Consider the following 24,800-nt stretch of genomic DNA (forward strand, 5'->3'; position numbering starts at 1 on the left):
ATGGTCCATTTGACGTGGGCCTGTAGTTTGCTGGGTCAGATGGTTCAAGGTTTTTCTTTTTGAGGCGAGGTGTGATGAAGGAGGTTGTCCGCTCAGCTGAGAATTAACCATGTTCCAGGGACTTGTTGAGGAGGTATCCGGCCACCTCCCCTGCACAGGTTGAGCGAAGGATATCGGAGCTGGGTCTGATGTAAGCCCTGATGGTCTGGCTACAAAGATAATATTGAGGAACTCTTTTTGTACAGGTGTTTAAGGTCTGCATTGATGGATGATTGATGTACATTGTAGTGGTGTTCTCCACATTCTCCTTAAGGTAATTTTCAATATTTTTGATTTTTGAGATCTGTTCATTAGACATTTTGTCTCAGATTCTGTTCAAATGTTCTGTAGTTACTCAGAAGCGTGGTTTGCTTCAGTTATGAGTGTGGAGTGTGGTGTCTTTGTGTGGGTCTGATGGCTCTTTCATAGGCTCGGTTATAGTTGCATAGCGTGCTTGTTTCAGTTTAATCTCCTGATTCTCTCCATTTGCACTGTAGTGTGTGGAGTTGTTTTCATTCCAGTGCAGGGGAGGCCTAGTTGTAAAATGTGTATGTCTTTCAACCACATGTTTGTTTTTTGTTTTTTCAATATGGGTGTTGAGTTGATAGATGGCTAGTTTCCATTGCTAATAGGAGGCTTTGTGCTTTGTTGTGGGTTTCTGTTGTCTTCGAAGTGTTGCTATTGACAGGTGTGTAGATACAGAAAGTGATAATGATCTGTTTGCTCTAGCTTTCAGCGAAGTCTCACTTCGCCCCCAGAGAACCACTCTAAATGCAGCAAGGATGATCACCGGAGCCAAAAGGCACAATCACACCCCCCCTCTCTGAAAGATATAAAGTGTCTCCCAATTGAAGCTCGCTGCAACTTCAAAACTGCTTGTCTCACTCACAAAGTCCTTCACACTGGTAATCCAGCCCACATGGCGGCCAGACTCACTAAGGCAGGTCAGTCGAGAAACCGAAGTAGCAACAACACCCTACTTCTCACCCCACTCCCAAAGAAACATAAACAAAAAGCCCTGTCTCGCTCCTTGTCAAGCAAGACCCCCAAAATCTGGAACTCCCTACCCGTAGATCTCAGGACCAACCCCTCCTACAAGAGAGACCTTCAAGAGAAAACAAAAGGATCTCCTTCTCGCCCGGCACCCTAACCCTCTGGGCTGTAAAGTCTAGCGCAAACTGGAAATCTCTCCTCCGCTCTCTGTATAGATTGTTTTGCTTCTCCCAACACAAATCCAGATGCAAAGCTCCACTACGTTATTTACTTTTACTTATGGCAGTCTGATATTACTGCCTGCGCCAATGTTGTAAAGCCTCGGGTCTTGCCAACGCTATATAAAACTCTTTACATAAATAAATGGGGAATTTGTCTATAGCTGGGGTTTGTCCTAGGGCTGCAAATATTACATCTATCTCACTGCGATTGGGGTCAGAAAGGATTTGTTGTAGGTTGAATGCTTCATGGTGGGCTGTGATAGCTGTGGTTGTGGTTCGATTCTTCTTTTCACACCATATGTTGAGCTCTCCTAGAATCTATAGGTCTGGGTGGCCCAAATGGGTGTTGGCTACTCCACTGCATCGCCTTGCCTGTGTTTCCTCATCCGGCAGCATGTTCTGCTGACATCAGAACCTTGATGCCAAAGTGGCAATAATCGTGAATTGAAATAACCACATAAAGAGTCTGTGATGGGATGTAGGATGGACTTCTGTCGTGTACATTGATATTCAGGGAGAGTTCGAAATGTACACGGCTAACTCATTGCCTGCGCGTTGTTTTCCCCCAGCCATGAACTTCATGCTGCGGATGAATGATTTCCGCTCTGTGGATCACCGCCTGAAGCTCTACTTGGATGTGGAGGTATTTGAGGATAACATGGAGGAGTTCCAGTGCTTCCTGCAGGTAAACAAGCAGAGCATCTCTGTGTGTTCTCCCTGCACCCTGCTGTCTGTGTGGTTATATTCCTTGCACAGTTTGTCCTCTTACAGTTTGCTATATCCCCGGTGCATAGCGGTGTTTCTCTCCAGTGGATCCGTCTCCCCTGTGGATCTGTCCTCTATATCTATTGTGTTTGGCCCCTTGTGCAAACTGTTCCTTTGCTTGGAGTCTGTGGCCCCTGTCACAGTTCCCTCCTCTACATCATGAACATCTGTCGTTTGAGCCTCCCCGTGCTGTCCCATGCTGCCAACGTACTCTTTCGTTTCCAGTACTATGGATATTTCTTTACCCTTCCACTGCTGTAGTTGTCTGTCTTTCCTGCCATCCTCTCAGACTGACCTCCTCTTTCCTCTCCAGGTGCCTGTGGTGCAGTTTGGGAAAGAAGGGGAATTTTCTGCTCTTGTCGTAATCTCAGAACATCGGCTTTACATGATGGAAATCACTGCAGAAGTGCGGTGAGTGACTCTCCTGTGGTACCAGTGCATGGTCCAGTTCATAGGCCTCGGTGGGGCTGATGTCCGGTCTGCAGCGCTGCCCCCTCTACGGTCAGATATGAGGGTATTAGTTTGGGAGGGAGGCATCCTTACCGACTTTATAAACCCACTCCGGTTTCGTCAAAACACAACACAGTCCAGTCCGAACTACCAAGCCATCTCTTTCCCCGATAGCCAGAAACCGGTCCTTGGATGCTTGCTCCGGTCTGGGAAAGACATGGCTTGGTAGTTCGGTTTGGACTGTTCCCATGAGGCACAGGGTCAGAGCTGATTTGCATATAGCCAGTGTCTAACCCAGGGTGGTGTGGAGTGCAAAAAAACGATGGATTTAGGCCCAGATCCTTGTACTGGGGTGAATGTAAGACATTGTTCCACATTCTGTCCATCAACTGTGTTTGTTGCAATAACTTTATAGCATTTCTGAGTGCATTTTAGCAATAAAGAATCTAATCCTACATGGACTTATTAGGGAAACGTCTAGCCAGACCTACTTAGTGGAATATCTGTTGGGTTTTATTTCACTGTGAGGGCGCACTAACACCAATGTAGCTCATTACAACTTGTGCTTTTATTAGGTAGCAACTAACACCAATATGTCTGTTCCCTTTTTTTTTATATAGAAGCATTCTGCCTTGTGGGCTTACAGTGCACACTTAGAGTGACTTCTGAATATATAAAAATAGGCTTTTCCTACATTGCAAAGGCATGTTCCATGTAGTCACTCGGTACATTGAATCCGCAGCCCAGACACAGCACTGTGGTGCCCCTGGCAGATGTATATTTTTAACATGTCTCTGAGTGGTGTAAATACACTCTGCAGCCCACATATGACATTCAAATGTCCAGGCCAAAGGCACACAGTAGGCTCCATTTACAATGGACTTCTAGAGAAATTGAATAGGCCGGATGGGGAGTTCCAGTGTACGGCACATGCTTCAGAAGAGACACACACCCAACCACCGAGCCAACGACCGCCACCACCACCCTCCGCACCTGGACTCCGGTCAGCACCGAAGACACCAACCACGTGATGAACACCATCCACTCCGGATCACCAACCGACCCCTGCCCCTACCACGTCTTCAACAAAGCCGACTCCATCATCGCACCCCAACTCCGGGACATCATCAACAGCTCTTTCGCATCCGCCACCTTCCCGGAGAGCTGGAAGCACGCCGAGCTCGGCGCCCTCCTGAAGAAACCAACAGCGGACCCCACCGACCTCAAGAACTACCGTCCCATCTCGCTCCTCCCTTTTCCTCCCAAGGTCATCGAGAAGACCGTCAACAGTCAGCTTGTCGCCTTCCTCGAGACAAACGGATCCCTTGGCCCCTCGCAGTCCGGCTTCCGAGCCAACCACAGCACCGAAACAGCCCTCATCGCAGCCACAGACGACATCATATCCCTGCTCGACAATGGGGAAACAGCGGCCCTCATCCTTCTGGACCTCTCCGCAGCGTTCGACACGGATTGCCACTGCACCCTAGTGCAGCGCCTCAACAACATCGGAATCCAAGAGAAGGCACTGGAATGGATCACCTCGTTCCTCACCGGAAGAACCCAGAGGGTCCGCCTCCCCCCGTTTAGATCCAAGGCCACCGAAGTCATCTGCGGCGTACCACAAGGATCATCACTCAGCCCTACCCTCTTCAAAGTCTACATGAGCCCCCTCGCAGCCAACGCATGCCAACACAACCTCAACATCCTCTCCTACGCCGACGACACCCAGTTGATCCTCTCCCTCACCAACAACCCCACCGCCGCCAGAACCAGCCTACACGAAGGGATGAAAGACGTCGCTGAATGGATGAAGAACAGCCGCCTGAAACTGAACTCAGACAAGACGGAAGTCCTCATCCTGGGATCATCACCCTCCGCCTGGGACGAATCCTGGTGGCCCACTGCCCTGGGCACCGCTCCCAATCCAGCGGACCATGCACGGAACCTGGGCTTCATCCTGGACTCCTCTCTCTCAATGACCAGACAAGTCAACGCCGTCTCGTCGTCGTGCTTCAACACCCTGCGTATGCTCCAGAAGATCTTCCGGTGGATCCCCACCGAAACCAGGAAGACAGTCACCCAGGCCTTCGTCACCAGCCGACTGGACTACGGAAACACTCTCTACGCCGGAACCACGGCCAAACTTCAGAAAAGACTCCAACGCATCCAGAACACCTCCGCACGACTCATCCTGGACATCCCCCGACACAGCCACATCTCCGGACACCTGAGAGACCTGCACTGGCTCCCCGTCAACAAGAGGATCATGTTCAGACTCCTCACCCACGTACACAAGGCTCTCCACGACCTGGGCCCCAGGTACCTCAACACACGCCTGTCCTTCTACACTCCCACCCACCAGCTAGGATCCACCAGCCACGCCCTCGCCACCGTTCCACGCATCCGCAGAGCCACCACCGGAGGAAGATCCTTCTCCTACCTGGCGGCCAAGACGTGGAACTCCCTCCCCATCCACCTCCGCCTGACCCAAGACCACCTCTCCTTCAGGAAGCAACTCAAGACCTGGCTCTTCGAGCAGTAGCGACCCCCCCCCCCTACCCTTCCCCCCCCCCCCCCCCAGCGCCTTGAGACCCCTCCGGGTGAGTAGCGCGCTATACAAATGCGATGATTGATTGATTGATTGACACACCATCGAGTCAACCAGTGAAAATCTATGGATTCATGGAGTCGAACAGGGGGGATGGCTCCACGGTTGTAAATTTAGAATTCCGTCCCTGGAAGGGCTGCTGGCTGCATGTGTTTAGAATAGGGTAGGCACACTCCCTTGTGGGGTTTGTATTAAATATGGCTACAGGGAAGGCATAAGAGCTGTGGCTGTGGGGAAGTGCGGACTGTGATGTGCTGTGGAAAGGCCTTTATTCTGAAGTTTTTTTACTTCGTACTTTATTTCCCACGAATTTTTTGGATTGTAAAGGCTGTTGGCACGCAAGTCTTTACATCGTTACACAAAACCACGAATTTGGAGATAATTAAAAAAGGGGGCTTGGAGGGTCTCCCCCCCAACCCCCCCGATATATAACATGTTCAATTACTAACAAATGTGTAAACGACAAATGGAATAAAAAAACTATTTAGAGTTAATGTATACGTTTTCAACAGTAGGTGGCAGTGTTACACTGTGATAGAATTTTTGAGAGGCAGTAAGCGTGGTAAACGTATACGTGGTAGTTAGGGTGACCAGATTCTTAAAATAAAACAAGCATTTACAATGCAACGGTTTCGTCACTAGGGTTGGTGTCACCCGGTGCGGGTAACTCATGGTGTCACCCCCTTACGACTTACCGCATGGACCTCCTCCACTCCGAGTCCGCCAGTGGACACAGATGGCAAATAACGGGACCATACAGAATCCTTAGTAACATTTGTAAATTTAGTTCATGAATATTCACTATTATTTGAAGAGTGCACCACTCAGTAACTAACACTACCTGCCTGAGATTCCATAGTAGTAGCGCAGAGATACCTCTTTGGGGAGGGGGTCAGGCGCTTTACAAATTATAGTAACAAATTAAAGTAACATAACTCAAAATGCTCAGCTAACCTGATGTGTGGACTGTACGGGGCACCTTTACCTCAATATTTATGAATATACATGTGAACTCTTCACTTTAAAATCCCTGGGAATAATTCTGCTGGCTGGATAGTTTATCAGAGCCAAGCGCTGCCTGATGAGGTGTGTCCCAGGAGAGGCCAGCCTGCGAGCTTTGGCCTCTCTGTTTACCGAAGGCCTTTAATGCCCTCCTCTTTTATGTCGCTATTTATTTCCTGATGCATACACTCTTTAATCCTCCCTTCATCCTCGGTCAGAAATAAAATAAAAGGGAATGTGCACTGCGAGTTCTTAGAAAAATGTTCTATTTTTTAATGGAATCCATTACTGGAATGGCATCGCGAGAAGTGCGTGTGTTGTGTGCTAAAAAGTGGTGAATGACTAGCTGAATATTCCGAGCCTCATTTCGCTGTCTGTGGTATTTTGGACCAGTAACACCGCAGGGGTCGAGTTTTCCTTCATGCGGTATTACTGCATTACACCGAGGTAGTTATCTAGGAATGGAGTGTGACCAGGTAATAATCTATTCTTTCCTTCATTCCGAGTTGAAAATCTAGGAATATACTGGATTTTCCCGCTCATTTCGCTAGATTGTCCACACTGAAATTCGTGCCAAGATGATGTTTGTGCATTAATAATCCTCTTGATTCCGGACAAACGCCTGAGTGCGCAGTCCCGGGATTACCAGGGCAGTCAGACTGAGCTTGTGAGAATGTTCTCCATGCCATGGTGATTAGACAAGAAGCGGCCCACAGAGCCTCTTGAGGAATGGAATCACAGAATCCACTTTTCCAAAGATGATTCTGGTTGTGTTTGGCCACCCCCGATGACCACTATCTGAAAACCTCAAGTGACCAGTGAGATCACTAGCACTATTGCAGATAGGCCTGGTACTGCCGAGGGCTAGACTTGGTGTCCTCCCCTTACACGGGCAAAATTCCTGACCAAGAGACCCCACTAATAAAATCTTATGCTCTCATTTTCTGGAAGCTCATCACTCAGTCCCCACCAACATGATTATTACCTCCGATAACATCCTTAAAAGTTTCCCAATCATAATAAGGTACTTTCAAAAACTAGTCTTAGGCTCCTGTCACCTACCATTGTGGTAGATTATTGGTAGATGCCCCCATGTGTCCTGCAGTTAAAACACCTCAATCACGTCTGAACACTCTAATCCTCTCATGATACGTCTCTCTCACCGTGACTGTCTCAACTCGACTGCCTCCGGACCCATGAAGAAGTCTCAGCACTGTCCCAAATTTGAAGGGGAGGGAGATGAAAGAAGATGCTGGCTGGCTGCTGCTGTGCTGGCACACATTCATTCTTTATTCTAGGCAGCCAGGAGCAGTGCAGCACCGCATGCACTCCCCTGCGCTGCCGTCTCGTCTCCTCCCTGGCGCGTGACAGAGGAGCTCAGCACAGCGCGCGGGGGCTGTCCCAGGGCCGTCATTGGAGCGCTAAAGATTGACGGCCCTGGGACCCAAAGACTGCTGGGTACGCCGCGCATCATCACCGACACCTCCGGTGCGTGCGTCAGTGGCGACGTGCTGCAGTGCACACTCACTGCACTGTGAGTATTTTTATTTTGTAAGCAGTGCACTCGTGGCGTGAGACGGTGCGCTAAGAGAAAGTTGCGGCGGCAAAATAAAAAGCACAGAGAGGTACCGTGAGGGCGCGAGACTGGCTAAATAACCAGATTGGTGTCACCCCCATGATGGGGTGACACCCGGGGCGGTCCGCACCCCCCGCACCCCTCTAGTGACGCCACTGGTAAAAGTTAGAGCTATTGGCATTGTAAATGACAAATTTTGTATTTATGTGTTGGTTTTGAAAACAGATAAATAAATGGCATTGTCATTTACAATGCCAATAGCTTAATCTCTCACAAATGCGAGACCTATTGCATTTGCACACACACACAGAGCACAAACACACACACACAGAGCCACACACACACACAGACAGAGCCACACAGACAGAGCCACACACACACACAGAGCCACCCACAGAGCCACCTACACAGACCCACCCTCAAACAGACAGAGCCACCCACACAGAGCCACCCTCACACACACAGAGCCACCTACACAGAGCCACCTACACAGAGCCACCTACACAGAGCCACCCTCACAAACACACAGAGCCACCTACACAGAGCCACCCTCACACACACAGAGCCACCTACACAGAGCCACCCTCTCACACACAGAGCCACCCTCACACAGACAGAGTGGGGGGGGGGGGACGTACACCAGCACAACGAAGAGGAGCGGGGTGGGGGGGGAGGGACACCAGCACAACCAGGAAGAGCGGGGGTGGGGGTGACGGACACCAGTACAACCAGGAAGAGTGAGGGTGGGGGGGGAGGACACCAGTACAACCAGGAATAGCAGGGGTGGGGGGCGACGGACACCAGCACAACCAGGAGGAGCGGGGGTGGGGGGGGAAGGACACCAGTACAACCAGGAATAGCAGGGGTGGGGGGCGACGGACACCAGCACAACGAGGAGGAGCGGGGGTGGGGGGTGACAGACACCAGCACAACCAGGATGAGTGGGGGTGGGGGGTAACGGACACCAGTACAACCAGGAATAGCGGGGGTGGGGGGCGACGGACACCAGCACAACCAGGATGAGCGGGGGTGGGGGGGGGTGACAGACACCAGCACAACCAGGAGGAGCGGGGTGGGGGGGTGACAGACACCAGCACAACCAGGATGAGCGGGGGTGGGAGGGTGACGGACACCAGTACAACCAGGAAGAGCGGGGGTGGGGTGGGGGGGACACCAGTACAACCAGGAATAGCGGGGGTGACAAATATATTTTAACGAAGGGGGCCTGAGGTTTTAAGAGCAGTGTGACTTACTGAAGGACAGTGCACAAGCGGCCATTGTTCTGCTGGGAAGCCATCTCCACACTGCTGCCCATCACAACCAGGAAGAGCGGGGGTGGGGGGGACGGACACCAGCAGGACACCACACTTGCACCAGGATTGAAAGCACGGCCCGGCCCTTACAGCAGTCTCAGTAGCAGGGGCCCACTCACTGAGGATGCTCCAACCTCCTAATCACAAGTTCATCCCGGGACAGAGTTTTGCAGCAGAATAGCACCCCAGGGGAGGTGTGAGTTTCCAGGAGAAAAGGGGCAGGGTGAACCACTCCCCCCGTTAACTGGAGGAGCATTGGTTCAGGCAAAGAGAGGCAAAGAGAGCGCTGGCACCCGCGAAGGCCCCATAATCGGGCCAGCAAGCTGCACATGCAGTCACATAAATCAGAGTATGCTCACTTACCGGTAGTGCCATCACGAAAGGCCTTAACACCTTCGAGTCGTACGGGTTCCGTCGCAGACGCCAGTGGGCAGTCTCCGCTGTTTCGTGAGGGGAGTTGCATTAGTCATCAATCAGCTACGCTGCCAGCCGCAAAAGCACCAACCATGCCTCCACTCGCATATGGACACAGGCCCAGTACAGGTAACAAAGCAATTTTCGGCCGGTTTAAAGGCTCCGTCACACAACAACAAGAGGGCAATACATTGCGTGATTCAAAGCACGGCCCGGCCCTGCGCGTGCAGACACAGCCTGCCCCGGACACCTCACCTTTGTCGTCCACAGCTTGAGATGCGAGATTGAGATTAGCAGGGGCCCACTCACTGAGGATGCTCCAACCTCCTAATCACAAGTACATCCCGGGACAGAGTTTTGCAGCAGAATAGCGCCCCAGGGGAGGTGGGAGTTTCCAGGAGATAAGGGGCAGGGTGAACCACTCCCCCGTTAACTGCGCTACACACATGTTGGAGACTGCGCTCCAAGGAGTGAGAACCCACCTACTCACTGATACTGTTGTCCAATCTGTCTCACTGATACCCAGTGACTGAGTCTGTGGTCAAATGTTTTATATTTACACCAATTAGGGATGTTGTGCTCCCAAGTGTGAGGATTAGATCCAGTAAGTGAGACTGCATTCTACTGAGTGAGACTCTGACCTATCAGGTGAGAGTTTATTCAAATGTGTGGAACACCGAATTCCTCAGGGTCTGAGGGTGAACTGAAGTAAATGGGTTCACTGAGGCGGGCAGCATTGGGGTTGTCTTCATCAGAGTCGGATTTTGGACACATTAGGCCCGGACACCAAAACAAAATCGCCCCCTGTTAGCGAACTAGAGAGCTAAAAAAGAGACCCACATTTGCAAATTAGGCCGGTTTTGAACTTGTAGATCTGTGTGTGGGTGTTTGCAAGGTATGGGAGGCTGCAGGCGTTTGTGCTTATACCAGGCAATGTGTGTGGTAATACCAGGACAATCCGCAGTAAAAACCACCTTCGGACCATAAAACAGGTTCGCAGACAGGCAAAAGTGGCCTACACCCTGATCTGTCAGGGCAGTCCACCCGACACTGGCTGATTGCTCCAAGATCAGTCCGACCCGGGTCTCCCTGCGTCCTCCGCGCGAAGTGCTTGATACCTTGGGTGTTTGTGTTCAATGGCTGTGTTCACATCAGGCCTAACCCTTAAGAATCGAGTTATTAACTGAAGACGTTTCCGATCAGTTCTCTTGATGCCTCGTGTACCCTTGGGCAGGTTGAAAGCCCCTGATTCCCTTCAGCTTCAACGCTGTACCGAACGCGCCCCCTCCCGGGCAGCCATCTGGTCTGGGGTCGCTGCCAAGGAATGGGTGAACGCTGGAACGTTCTCAGAAAACAGCTAAACTCTCAAGTGCTGCCCCGAGGCGAAGCGAGAACGGGACAGAGAAGAGACGGAGAAGAGCTGCGGGGAGAAGAGCTGCGGGCAGAGGGAAGGGGGGCCACGCACAACAACAAACCGAGACCACAGGACACCCAGTCGCGCAGCCCACCCCTGCAAAGCACACGTCGGAAGAGCAGTAAGAAGTGCCGAGAGTGCGGTGGAAGTGAGAGGCTTGACGAATCCTGGAAGATTGCAAAGGAGACATTAGTGGCGAGGTGTGAATGAAGGAGGAGTGATGGGGAATGGGGAGAGATTGACTGAGGGAAAGAGTAAATACATCCCGGCAACTTAAATCGCGCACCGGGCGGAGAAGAGCTGCTGCAGAGGGAAGGTGGGGGGAGGGGGAGGGAGTCGAAGCGAGAACGGAACGGAGAAGAGACGGAGAAGAGCTGCGGGCAGAGGGAAGGAGGGCCACGCGCGACGTAAAAAACAAGAGTACCTGTCAGTCGAGTGACGCTGAGTTGCTTCAGCTAATGCTAGACTAGGTGCACAGAAACAGAACAAGTCAAAGGCTAACACTCAAATTGACTATCAACAATTGCTGTTTAAGTCCTATCAGCCCACCCAACTGGCGGAGCCTCATCATGTAGGACACTCAAACCATGGTCAGTCTGCAAACGCCCAGATGTATTTTGGCAATGCATCACTTAGTCATGGTCAGAACAGAAGCTGATGTGTGCAGTGCAAAAATTATATTTCAAGTGAAGTGGATAAAATGGCTGCCAAGGCAAACAAAGACCTTTAATAGTGATTGCCTGGACGTCAGATTAAAAATAGTGTAGTGACAGTGTGAAATAATCACTGTCTGGCATTGCTTGGTGGAAAACAAAAATCAGGCCAACATGTTTCTGCCATGTTGTGTAAGTTCACTGGCATTCATCAGGGCCAAGCTCTCATATGCTACTGCAATTGCACTATCAAATGTGTCAAATAAAGTAAGAAAAATTAATCAATAAACCATATTACAAGTGGAATAAGAGTGGTCGTTCACGACCATCCTACCGCATCTTCTTAATTTGCTCAGTGGATGCAGTTGGTCTTGCCTATGATAAAAGTCAAAAAGAGGGAAAAACCGTGTAGAAGGTGTAGACACGTGATACTTTTTAAGACATAAACAACATTTTACATCTTGAGTATAAACTTAGTGACACGTGTTATTACTGTGCACAACCAGCGATAGTTTAAGCAGAACTCAGACAAGTCCATCATTAATTTATAATGGTCATTCAAGGAGTGCCTGATATAGCGTCACCGACAGTTATTCTGTATAATATTTCAGGAACTTAGGTGTAACACTTACCCATCAATCTGTGGGAAGTAAGCCTCACCTCACCCGGCAACTGCTCGGAAGGATAAGGCCCCGCTCTAGACGTGTAAATAAAGACAGTTTTAAATTAGATCACTGTCAAGATTTTAGTACTGTGTACTGTCTACCTAACCCAATAATTTTCTGATCTGCCCACACATGGTACCCCACCACGATGAGCCAGATGTAAGCACTAGACGACTAGCTTCTATCCCAACCTTTATGCATATATCTAGTTTGTGTTGCCTGCTGCAATCACTATTAAAGGTCTTTGTTTGCCTTGGCAGCCATTTTATCCACTTCACTTGAAATATAATTTTTGCACTGCACACATCAGCTTCACCTCTTGTATTAACATTTGCGATGTTCTGACCATGACTAAGTGATGCATTGCCAAAATACATCTGGGCGTTTGCAGACTGACCATGGTTTGAGTGTCCTACATGATGAGGCTCCGCCAGTTGGGTGGGCTGATAGAACTTAAACAGCAATTGTTGATAGTCAATTTGAGTGTTAGCCTTTGACTTGTTCTGTTTCTGTGCACCTAGTCTAGCGTTAGCTGAAGCAACTCAGCGTCACTCGACTGACAGGTACTCTTGTTTTTTACGTTGTTACACTGGGGGTATTTACCTGTCAGGTCGTTAAACTTTTCCCTCGGACCCTCCCCTACGAATTGTTGTTATATTGGGCCACGCGCGACAACAAACCGAGACCACAGGACACCAAGTCACGCAGCCCACGTCGGAAATGACAAAAACATGCCAAGACGAAAAAAAAAAAACATCCGCCCACCGCGCAATGACGTTAGCAAAGGGGCGGAGAGCAAAAAAATCGCCGGAACGCCCACGAATCTGCTCCGACAATTACGGACATATCTCTCTTCCAATGGCTAGCCTCCATTTATGGAGCTAGCCAATGGAAGAGAGAGGCGGGACAAAGCCCCGTACTAGTAAACATAAGATTTCGCCTGCGCGAACACTGTTGCGCAGTACTACGCCAGGCGGAACCTAAAAAACCGGGACAGTTCAGACATAGAAAAAGGACTACAGTTTCCAGTAACAGTCGACATAAAAGTAGGACTATTGACAGCTGTCATAAACATAGAAAAGGGACTAAAACGGCAGCTACCTCCACAGACACAGATGCAGAATTACAGACAAATCATGTATGACACAGACTTAGCCGAGGGAGACGTCGAGGTTTCAGTGACCGTCACCCGGGTGACCCTCTAATTGCACGCTGTGATATCCTTACTTGGTGACACTCATGGCTCACTGTGGATTCCAAACTATGACTCACTGCACAGCCTGGACAACACAGCCTGGAGGCGCGGATTGAGCAGCAAATCCGAATTGCCGGGGCACACAAGCAACAAACTTGGACTTCGTTGTACCTAACATTGAAAATGCTTCAGTTCTGGGATGATGCGACTGTGAAAGAAATATAACGGGTCTCTTTGAAGGCAGTGAAGGGTGGTATTGCTGCAGCAGTAAGATTGTTTTTTCATCCTGCGGGCAAAAATGGACAGCCCAATAGAGACCCGTCTCAGCGCCTGTGCTAAGTAAGCAGAGAAAGTGTGAGACACTATTTAAAAACCGGGACATTTCTCCGTTTAACCCGAGCACTGCACAAAAATGGGGACATTTCTGTAATTAAAAGCAAAGTGTCGGGACACTGCTCAGAGAACAGGGACCGTCCGGGGAGAACAGGGACGTCTGGTCACCCTAGTGGTAGTGGAATGTGTGGTGAAGGTGTTTGTAATGTGAATGAATGTAAATATGTGGTAGTGGTATGCATTGTGAAATGTGCGATGTAAAGACGTGCGTGGTGATGGAAGGCGGGGTAATGTCATACGACCATTGCTTACTTGTGATAAGCGATGATATGGAGAAATGTATCACTTTGTTGTAGGCGCACTGACGAAAAGGATTAAGTAAGGGCTCAGGATGGAGGGGTGAATTGCATCCTAGATACAACAGCTAATTTAGAGGAGCTGGGTTATACTGTGTAGGAGTGGCCCTGGCAGTGGAGATGGTGTAGGAGTGCTTGATCATATGCATGGTGTAGGATTACTGGACATAGTGTAGGAACCCTTGAGTGCGTGAATAGTGCAGGCGCTCAGGGTGTAGGGAGGTTTGAAAAGGAAGAATTAGTGGATGGAGTAGAGGAGCTGGTTGCTGTAGTGTTGACGCTCAGGCATTAAACATTGTGCATGAGTTCTAGGGAGCGTAAGTGGTGTAGGCACCCTGGATATGGGGAAGCCTGGAATGCAGGGTGCAGTGGACGGTGTAGGGGAGGTGGTTACTATGACATAGGAGCTCTGGCTGCAGTGGATGGTGTAGGGGAGGTGGTTACTATGACATAGGAGCTCTGGCTGCAGTGGGCTGGTTAGGGGAGATGGTTACTATGACATAGGAGCTCTGGCTGCAGTGGATGGTGTTGGGGAGGTGCCTACTATGACATAGGAGTTCTGGCTGCAGTGGATGGTGTAGGGGAGGTGGTTACTATGACATAGGAGCTCTGGCTGCAGTGGGATGGTTAGGGGAGGTGGTTACTATGACATAGGATCTCTGGCTTTAGTGGGCGGTGTAGGGGAGGTGGTTACTATGACATAGGAGCTCCGGCTGTAGTGGGTGGTGTAGGGGAGGTGATTACTATGACATAGGAGCTCTGGCTTTAGTGGGCGGTGTAGGGGAGGTGGTTACTATGACATAGGAGCTCTGGCTGCAGTGGGCTGGTTAGGGGAGGTGGTTACTATGACATAGGAGCTCTGGCTGCAGTGGACGGTGTAGGGGAGGTGGTTACTATGACATAGGAGCTCTGGCTGCAGTGGATGGTGTAGGGGAGGTGGTGTAGGGGAGGTGGTTACTATGACTTAGGAGCTCTGACTGCAGTGGGTGGGTTAGGGAGGTGGTTACTATGACATAGGAGCTCTGGCTGCAGTGGGCTGGTTAGGGGAGGTGGTTACTATGACATAGGAGCTCTGGCTGCAGTGGACGGTGTAGGGGGGTGGTTACTATGACATAGGAGCTCTGGCTGCAGTGGGCTGGTTAGGGGAGGTGGTTACTATGACATAGGAGCTCTGGCTGCAGTGGGCTGGTTATGGGAGGTGGTTACTATGACATAGGAGCTCTGGCTGCAGTGGGCTGGTTAGGGGAGGTGGTTACTATGACATAGGAATCTGGCTGCAGTGGGCTGGTTAGGGGAGGTGGTTACTATGACATAGGAGCTCTGGCTGCAGTGGGCTGGTTAGGGTAGGCGGTCACTATGACATAGGAGCTCTGGCTGCAGTGGACGGTGTATTGGAGGTGGTTACTATGACATAAGAGCTCTGGCTGCAGTGGATGGTGTAGGGGAGGTGTTTATTATGACATTGGAGCTCTGGCTGCAGTGGATGGTGTAGGGGAGGTGGTTACTATGACATAGGAGCTCTGGCTGCAGTGGGCTGGTTAGGGGAGGTGGTTACTATGACATAGGAGCTCTGGCTGCAGTGGGCTGGTTATGGGAGGTGGTTACTATGACATAGGAGCTCTGGCTGCAGTGGGCTGGTTAGGAGAGGTGGTTACTATGACATAGGAGCTCTGGCTGCAGTGGGCTGGTTAGGGGAGGTGGTTACTATGACATAGGAGCTCTGGCTGCAGTGGGCTGGTTAGGGGAGGCGGTCACTATGACATAGGAGCTCTGGCTGCAGTGGACGGTGTAGTGGAGGTGGTTACTATGACATAAGAGCTCTGGCTGCAGTGGATGGTGTAGGGGAGGTGTTTATTATGACATAGGAGCTCTGGCTGCAGTGGATGGTGTAGGGGAGGTGGTTAGTATGACATAGGAGCTCTGGCTGCAGTGGACGGTGTAGGGGGGTGGGTACTATGACATAGGAGCTCTGGCTGCAGTGGACGGTGTAGTGGAGGTGGTTACTATGACATAGGAGCTCTGGCTGCAGTGGATGGTGTAGGGGAGGTGGTGATGGGGAGGTGTTTATTATGACATAGGAGCTCTGGCTGCAGTGGATGGTGTAGGGGAGGTGGTTACTATGACATAGGAGCTCTGGCTGCAGTGGATGGTGTAGGGAAGGTGGTTACTATGACATAGGAGCTCTGACTGCAGTGGACGGTGTAGGGGAGGTGGTTACTATGACATAGGAGCTCTGGCTGCAGTGGATGGTGTAGGGGAGGTGGTTACTATGACATAGGAGCTCTGACTGCAGTGGACGGTGTAGGGGAGGTGGTCACTATGACATGGGAGCTCTGGCTGCAGTGGATGGTGTAGGGGAGGTGGTTACTATGACATAGGAGCTCTGGCTGCAGTGGATGGTGTAGAGGAGGTGGTTACTATGACATAGGAGCTCTGGCTGCAGTGGATGGTGTAGAGGAGGTGGTTACTATGACATAGGAGCTCTGGCTGCAGTGGATGGTGTAGGGGAGGCGGTCACTATGACATAGGAGCTCTGGCTGCAGTGGGTGGTGTAGGGGAGGCGGTCACTATGACATAGGAGCTCTGGCTGCAGTGGACGGTGTAGGAGAGGTGGTTATTGTGACATAGGAGCTCTGGCTGCAGTGGATGGTGTACGGGAGGTGGTGTAGGGGAGGTGGGTACTATGATATAGGAGCTCTGGCTGCAGTGGGTAGGTTAGGGGAGGTGGTTACTATGACATAGGAGCTCTGGCTGCAGTGGGTGGTGTAGTAGAGGTGGTTACTATGACATAGGAGCTCTGGCTGCAGTGGACGATGTGGTGGAGGTGGTTACTATGACATAGGAGCTCTGGCTGCAGTGGATGGTGTAGGGGAGGTGGTGTAGGGGAGGTGGTTACTATGACATAGGAGCTCTGGCTGCAGTGGGCTGGTTAGGGGAGGTGGTTACTATGACATAGGAGCTCTGGCTGCAGTGGATGGTGTAGGGGAGGTGGTTACTATGACATAGGAGCTCTGGCTGCAGTGGATGGTGTGGGGAAGGTGGTTACTATGACATAGGAGCTCTGGCTGCAGTGGATGGTGTAGGGGAGGTGGTTACTATGACATAGGAGCTCTGGCTGCAGTGGATGGTGTAGGGGAGGTGGTTACTATGACAGGAGCTCTGGCTGCAGTGGATGGTGTAGGGGAGGTGGTTACTATGACATAGGAGCTCTGGCTGCAGTGGACGGTGTAGGGGAGGTGGTTACTATGACATCGGAGCTCTGGCTGCAGTGGATGGTGTTGGGGAGGTAGTTACTATGACATAGGAGCTCTGGCTGCAGTGGGTGGTGTAGTAGAGGTGGTTACTATGACATAGGAGCTCTGGCTGCAGTGGGCAGGTTAGGGGAGGTGGTTACTATGACATAGGAGCTCTGGCTGCAGTGGATGGTGTAGGGGAGGTGGTTACTATGATGTAGGAGCTCTGGCTGCAGTGGACGGTGTAGGGGAGGTGGTTACTATTACATAGGAGCGCTGGCTGCAGTGGATGGTGTAGGGGAGGTGGTTACTATGACATGGGAGCTCTGGCTGCAGTGGATGGTGTAGGGGAGGTGGTTACTATGACATAGGAGCTCTGGCTGCAGTGGACGGTGTAGGGGAGGTGGTTACTATGACATCGGAGCTCTGGCTGCAGTGGACGGTGTAGGGGAGGTGGTTACTATGACATCGGAGCTCTGGCTGCAGTGGACGGTATAGGGGAGGTGGTTACTATGGCATAGGAGCTCTGGCTGCAGTGGACTGGTTAGGGGAGGTGGTTACTATGACATGGGAGCACAGGCTGCAGTGGATGTTGTAGGGGAGGTGGTTACTATGACATAGGAGCTCTGGCTGCAGTGGATGGTGTAGGGGAGGTGGTTACTATGACATAGGAGCTCTGGCTGCAGTGGGTGGTGTAGTAGAGGTGGTTACTATGACATAGGAGCTCTGGCTGCAGTGGGCGGGTTAGGGGAGGTGGTTACTATGACATAGGAGCTCTGGCTGCAGTGGATGGTGTAGGGGAGGTGGTTACTATGATGTAGGAGCTCTAGCTGCAGTGGACGGTGTAGGGGAGGTGGTTACTATGACATGGGAGCTCTGGCTGCAGCGGATGGTGTAGGGGAGGTGGTTACTATGACATAGGAGCTCTGGCTGCAGTGGACGGTGTAGGGGAGGTGGTTACTATGACATCGGAGCTCTGGCTGCAGTGGACGGTGTAGGGGAGGTGGTTACTATGGCATAGGAGCTCTCGCTTCAGTGGATGGTGTAGGGGAGGTGTTTACTATGACATAGGAGCTCTGGCTGCAGTGGATGGTGTAGGGGAGGTGGTTACTATGACATAGGAGCTCTGGCTGCAGTGGACGGTGTAGGGGGGTGGTTACTAGGACATAGGAGCTCTGGCTGCAGTGGGCTGGTTAGGGGAGGTGGTTACTATGACATAGGAGCTCTGGCTGCAGTGGGCTGGTTAGGGGAGGTGGTTACTATGACATAGGAGCTCTGACTGCAGTGGACGGTGTAGGGGGGGTGGTTACTATGACATAGGAGCTCTGGCTGCAGTGGACTGGTTAGGGGAGGTGGTTACTATGACATAGGAGCTCTGGCTGCAGTGGGCTGGTTAGGGGAGTTGGTTACTATGACATAGGAGCTCTGGCTGCAGTGGGCTGGTTAGGGGAGGTGGTTACTATGACATAGGAGCTCTGGCTGCAGTGGGCTGGTTAGGGGAGGTGGTTACTATGATATAGGAGCTCTGGCTGCAGTGGGCTGGTTAGGGGAGACGGTCACTATGACATAGGAGCTCTGGCTGCAGTGGACGGTGTAGTGGAGGTGGTTACTATGACATAAGAGCTCTGGCTGCAGTGGATGGTGTAGGGGAGGTGGTGTAGGGGAGGTGTTTATTATGACATAGGAGCTCTGGCTGCAGTGGATGGTGTAGGGGAGGTGGTTAGTATGACAGGAGCTCTGGCTGCAGTGGACGGTGTAGGGGGGGTGGTTACTATGACATAGGAGCTCTGGCTGCAGTGGACGGTGTAGTGGAGGTGGTTACTATGACATAGGAGCTCTGGCTGCAGTGGATGGTGTAGGGGAGGTGGTGTAGGGGAGGTGTTTATTATGACATAGGAGCTCTGGCTGCAGTGGATGGTGTAGGGGAGGTGGTTACTATGACATAGGAGCTCTGGCTGCAGTGGATGGTGTAGGGGAGGTGGTTACTATGACATAGGAGTTCTGGCTGCAGTGGATCGTGTAGGGAAGATGGTTACTATGACATAGGAGCTCTGACTGCAGTGGACGGTGTAGGGGAGGTGGTTACTATGACATAGAAGCTCTGGCTGCAGTGGGTGGGTTAGGGGAGGTGGTTACTATGACATAGGAGCTCTGGCTGCAGTGGATTGTGTTGGGGAGGTGCTTACTATGACATAGGAGCTCTGGCTGCAGTGTGCTGGTTAGGGGAGGTGGTTACTATGACATAGGAGCTCTGGCTGCAGTGGATGGTGTTGGGGAGGTGCTTACTATGACATAGGAGCTCTGGCTGCAGTGGGTGGGTTAGGGGAGGTGGTTACTATGACATAGGAGCTCTGGCTGCAGTGGGCTGGTTAGGGGAGGTGGTTACTATGACATAGGAGCTCTGGCTGCAGTGGACGGTGTAGGGGGGGGTGGTTACTATGACATAGGAGCTCTGGCTGCAGTGGGCTGGTTAGGGGAGGTGGTTACTATGACATAGGAGCTCTGGCTGCAGTGGGCTGGTTAGGAGAGGTGGTTACTATGACATAGGAGCTCTGGCTGCAGTGGGCTGGTTAGGGGAGGTGGTTACTGTGACATAGGAGCTCTGGCTGCAGTGGGCTGGTTAGGGGAGGCGGTCACTATGACATAGGAGCTCTGGCTGCAGTGGACGGTGTAGTGGAGGTGGTTACTATGACATAAGAGCTCTGGCTGCAGTGGATGGTGTAGGGGAGGTGGTTACTATGACATAGGAGCTCTGGCTGCAGTGGATGGTGTAGGGGAGGTGTTTATTATGACATAGGAGCTGTGGCTGCAGTGGATGTTGTAGAGGAGGTGGTTACTATGACATAGGAGCTCTGGCTGCAGTGGACGGTGTAGTGGAGGTGGTTACTATGACATAGGAGCTCTGGCTGCAGTGGATGGTGTAGGGGAGGTGGTGTAGGGGAGGTGTTTATTATGACATAGGAGCTCTGGCTGCAGTGGATGGTGTAGGGGAGGTGGTTACTATGACATAGGAGCTCTGGCTGCAGTGGACGGTGTAGGGGAGGTGGTTACTATGACATAGGAGCTCTGGCTGCAGTGGACGGTGTAGGGGATGTGGTTAGTAAGACACAGGAGCTCTGGCTGCAGTGGATGGTGTAGGGGAGCTCTGGCTGCAGTGGATGGTGTAGGGGAGGTGGTTACTATGACATAGGAGCTCTGGCTGCAGTGGATGGTGCAGGGAAGGTGGTTACTATGACATAGGAGCTCTGACTGCAGTGGACGGTGTAGGGGAGGTGGTTACTATGACATAGGAACTCTGGCTGCAGTGGATGGTGTAGGGGAGGTGGTTACTATGACATAGGAGCTCTGACTGCAGTGGACGGTGTAGGGGAGGTGGTCACTATGACATGGGAGCTCTGGCTGCAGTGGATGGTGTAGGGGAGGTGGTTACTATGACATAGGAGCTCTGGCTGCAGTGGATGGTGTAGGGGAGGTGGTTACTATGACATAGGAGCTCTGGCTGCAGTGGATGGTGTAGGGGAGGCGGTCACTATGACATAGGAGCTCTGGCTGCAGTGGGTGGTGTAGGGAAGGCGGTCACTATGTCATGTGCTTATCTAGGTTCCTGATCGATACTGTGACCTTATGCCCCTATTCGGCTATAAATCCATTTATTCCCTATATTGGCATAACCGTTCAAGTGCGATTTTCTGAAAAGTCATCTCCGGCCTCACACGAGCAGAGCCACAGAGCCACATTCCAGCATGACTCTCTGCTACTTCCTTTGCGACCAATTAGTGCAATGACAGAGCAGCAGTCACTATCTGATATTCCTAGATAACACTCAGAGTTCTTCAACAAGATAAAAACTTAGCAAACCTGGAAATCCCCGCTTGCTATGTTTTGATTAGTAATGGAACTCTAATGAGCAACTGATAACTATCACTTCCTAGTGACATCTTTAATTGACGTCTTATGTCCAGCAAACTTGCGTCAAACCCGGCACCTGTCAGGTATAAATATTACCAACGTTGCCTTAAGCAATGAGCGAACATGTTGCTGATGCCAGCTGCCTGCATGACCCCGTGTTGGTAAAAACTAGCACTCTGTCGCTGCAGCCTGCTATCCTGTGGTGGTGAAGCTACTGATTACCATTATCGCCGCTACAGCGCGACCTATGGTGCAGTACGCTTGAGGAGCCGTGCAGCCGTCCTCTGCGAAGACATCCAGCCCAGCTGCCCGCGGACGCTGTCACCCCTCCTTCCTCGACGCGCTGAGAGAAGCCGCTGCCTTTCTCGTGCAGAGAAATCCAGTCCCGGCGCTTCCCGTTTACCCTCGCAGGTGACTGGGATATCGAGAGAGACCCCTGAAGGAGATACCAATCCTCCATCATTCTATTCAGAGGTATGGTGTTGACTAAACCCTTAGACGAGAATTCTTGAAACAAACCTTGGCAAAACCAACTTAACTTAAGCTACTTACTTACTCCCCCTTCTCACGTGTTAGGCTTAGGTCAGGCACACTGGGGTAGGCTTAGTTAGAAGCACCAGTTGAGTATGTTAGCCTAATGTATATATGACTATATATATGTTTTATTACTTTTAAACCATTGTATGGCTAAGAAACCATATCAATGCTTTTACAGTTCTATTTCGCAATACTTATCTTACTGTACGTACTTTTTATAATAACAGTTATTGCAATTGTGGCAATACATTTCTCTTGTATGAGAAGAAAGACTGTTCAATAAATGTTAACCTTTATTGATACACGCCCGTCTCTCTATTCTCTACATACTGTGAAAGTAAACTGCACTAGACTGACTGAGTGAAATCTATGTCTATTGTTTCACACGACCCTAGAGATCGACTCTTGATCTGAGGAGCAAAGTTGTCATGTTGCACGGTTGTTGGAAAGCTGAATCCCTTCTTGTCTGTGCCAAGGAAGCTGATCACTTCCTATGCAGAGAAGAAAGTTTCCAGTGACCTCTGAGCTAGTTGGTAACACAACCCAATTAAGTTTAGCATAGTCAGTGGAGGCCTGGAATATAAGCAGTTCCACGTCGATACTACTGTTTATGTTATTCCAATGCGCAGGGCCTAGTGGGAAACTAGGAACTACACTACATGGCGCCCAACGTTTGGTAAGGCGATAAACTAACGTAAGACTTGTAGAGTAACTCAGTCGTGCATATTTCACACCCCTTTCTCCCTTAAATACTCCAATAGACGTCTGGAGTGGGTGAAAGGTTAAAATCCGCCCGACCTTAGTAGGAAGAGATTCCTATGTAAAGCTCTGGTTTATTCAACGTTGAAGGATACAGTGTTCCAAAATATTGTGCATCTAATCTTTGTCTCCTTGGAGACCTACTCTGCAAAAACTGCATTTTTAAAATGTCAGACAATGAAGAAGAAAGGGAAGCAGCTAGGCTGGCTTCCATGCTAATAGAGGAGGACTCGAGTCTCCTACAGGCAGACCCGGATGCTATTATCATCCCGGTCCAGTTAAGAAGATCTATAACTTTAAAACTTATAGAAAACGGACTGCCACCTCAAGGTGGTACAGTAATTTTCGTGATAGAGGCTCACGAGTATCGGCAGACAGAGGTATTCTATTCATGGATAAACTTTCCAGCGGTAAACGCTATAACACAAGAGTTTCACTATTACAAAATAGAGGAACCTCCGGGAGAGTACGCTCCTTTTGAGGAGATTGAAATCCCACTTAAATTTCAAGAGCACCTGCTCTGGTTTAATGGCGCCCTAAAACACAATGATCACATAACTAGGCTCGGTCCACTAGGTAGACCAGGAGCCACGTGGCCGGTTCTAGCCAGCTACACACCACATCCTGACATTATAAAAATGTCTAGAGAAGAGCTGTTAGTACAGCTAAACACATTAATAAAAATACATAGGCAATTAGTCCAATATGTAATACGGACTGCAACAGTCCAGCCAGCTGTTAATTCACACCAGCTGACCCCTCATCAGGGGAACACAAATAAAATTACACCACAGAACATACAGTCATGTCTTGGTAAAACACCCGTAAAACGGGAACAAATTCCTTTCTGGTTAGCCCAGAAAATCACTCAAATAGAGGCAGTATTTCCTGATACTACCCCTATTGAGAAACACAGAATCTTGACCATCTGCCTTCCTATGGGAATCGCACCACACGTGGAGGACTGCGACACTTGGGGTACAGTCTTTGCTTCCATTTACACAAAAACACACGGTGTTCCGTCTATGGCGGTAATACCAGACGTGCTAAAACAGATTCAAAATGAATTCGGTCCAGAACCAGCTTTAAATCTAGGTATGAAATTACTGAAAGACTTCAAGCAGGTCACGGCTATATTATTAGCCAATGTAAAGGGAGAAGCAGCATCTGTGGCGATTCGCCAGAAGTTGAGGGAAACAGATATAAAAGATCCTGTTGAGCTTGCCAAAATCATAGAAAAATGCTATGAAGAATTAGGTAGAGACAGCTTGGGTGGGAAACCAGTTAAGCCCCAACTGCTCGAAAATCCAGAAAAATTATTTATTAAAAATAATTTAAACACTCCTAAAAAGAGCTGGGATGGAAATAAACAATCCACTCCCAAGGAAAAAGTTTTCCAGTCCAGAGGAAGGTCTCCTCGACGGAGGGAAAGAACTCCGACTCGAGAACGCCAGTCTCCCCAACGGGAGCCCTCTGAGAAAAGATATAACCTTAGAAATAGGGATAATATAAAAAGACCTGATAGATATCAAAGTATTGATACACGTCCCTCTCGATCTCTTCCACAGAATTCGGAAAGAAGAGGACGGTCAGACCCAGGAGAGCACACCAAGTCCAAAGACAAGGAACCTGCTCAAAATAAGAAATCTCAATTTCAGAAAAAGAAGGTAGCCAGTATTAGAGTAATCAACTATGCCGAGAATACTGAGGACACAGTTGAAAAACGGGGAGTGGGCATTGACAATGTTGGACAGTGCAGCAGAGATCAGTATAGCGCGCAAGATCTTGATGAGTCATCTGGAGACAGTGGACACGAATGAATACATTCAGGTTGAAACTGCCGACGCCAGACTTAGCGAGCCCCATAAAATATACGAAATAACATTGCGTATAGAGGGTGATAAGACTAGGAAAATTAAGGGTCTATTTTGGGATAAGCTCTCAAAAGGCTATGATATTCTGTTAGCTGAAAAAGATTGGCCCCCGAAGTTTGTCAGGGAGTGCCCTCGTGGCGAAGAAGTGATTATGCCTGCCTTCTCGAATCACATACCGATTCACAAAAAATACACATATGCAAGGAAATGGGCAGTAGCCCAGGCACCTGCATTGTATAAAAATCATGTAGGATGGGATGAGGATTCTACGCCTCACAAAATCCAATTAAAAAGTGAACCAACTGCCCAACGGCAGTATCCCATAAAGCAAGAAGCTAAAAAACAAGTCAGGGAGATCTTAGATCAACTTGAGTACCAGGGGGTGATTGAAACATGCACCTCTCAAATGAACAATCCTTTGTTTCCTGTCTCCAAGCCAGACAATTCATATCGTCTAGTTTTGGACTACAGACACCTTAATACATGTTGCA

General features: G+C 50.1%; 1 protein-coding gene across 2 annotated transcripts in view; it reads left to right on the plus strand.

Annotated features, from left to right (window-relative positions):
• The window catches only part of STK11IP (serine/threonine kinase 11 interacting protein), a 367,631-nt gene that overhangs the window by 285,094 nt on the left and 57,737 nt on the right, over nucleotides 1-24,800 (plus strand). For both annotated transcript variants that reach the window (XR_015308314.1, XM_086954340.1), the window contains exons 20-21: nucleotides 1,823-1,938; nucleotides 2,332-2,429. Coding sequence is in view for 1 of the 2 variants with exons in the window: in XM_086954340.1 (XP_086810466.1) it covers nucleotides 1,823-1,938; nucleotides 2,332-2,429 (214 nt within the window). In the remaining variant the exon portion in view is untranslated. The remainder of the gene's footprint in view (nucleotides 1-1,822; nucleotides 1,939-2,331; nucleotides 2,430-24,800) is intronic.

The sequence above is a fragment of the Lissotriton vulgaris genome, chromosome 2_1, assembly GCF_964263255.1.
Source record: "Lissotriton vulgaris chromosome 2_1, aLisVul1.2, whole genome shotgun sequence".
In the NCBI taxonomy this organism is placed as follows: domain Eukaryota; kingdom Metazoa; phylum Chordata; class Amphibia; order Caudata; family Salamandridae; genus Lissotriton; species Lissotriton vulgaris.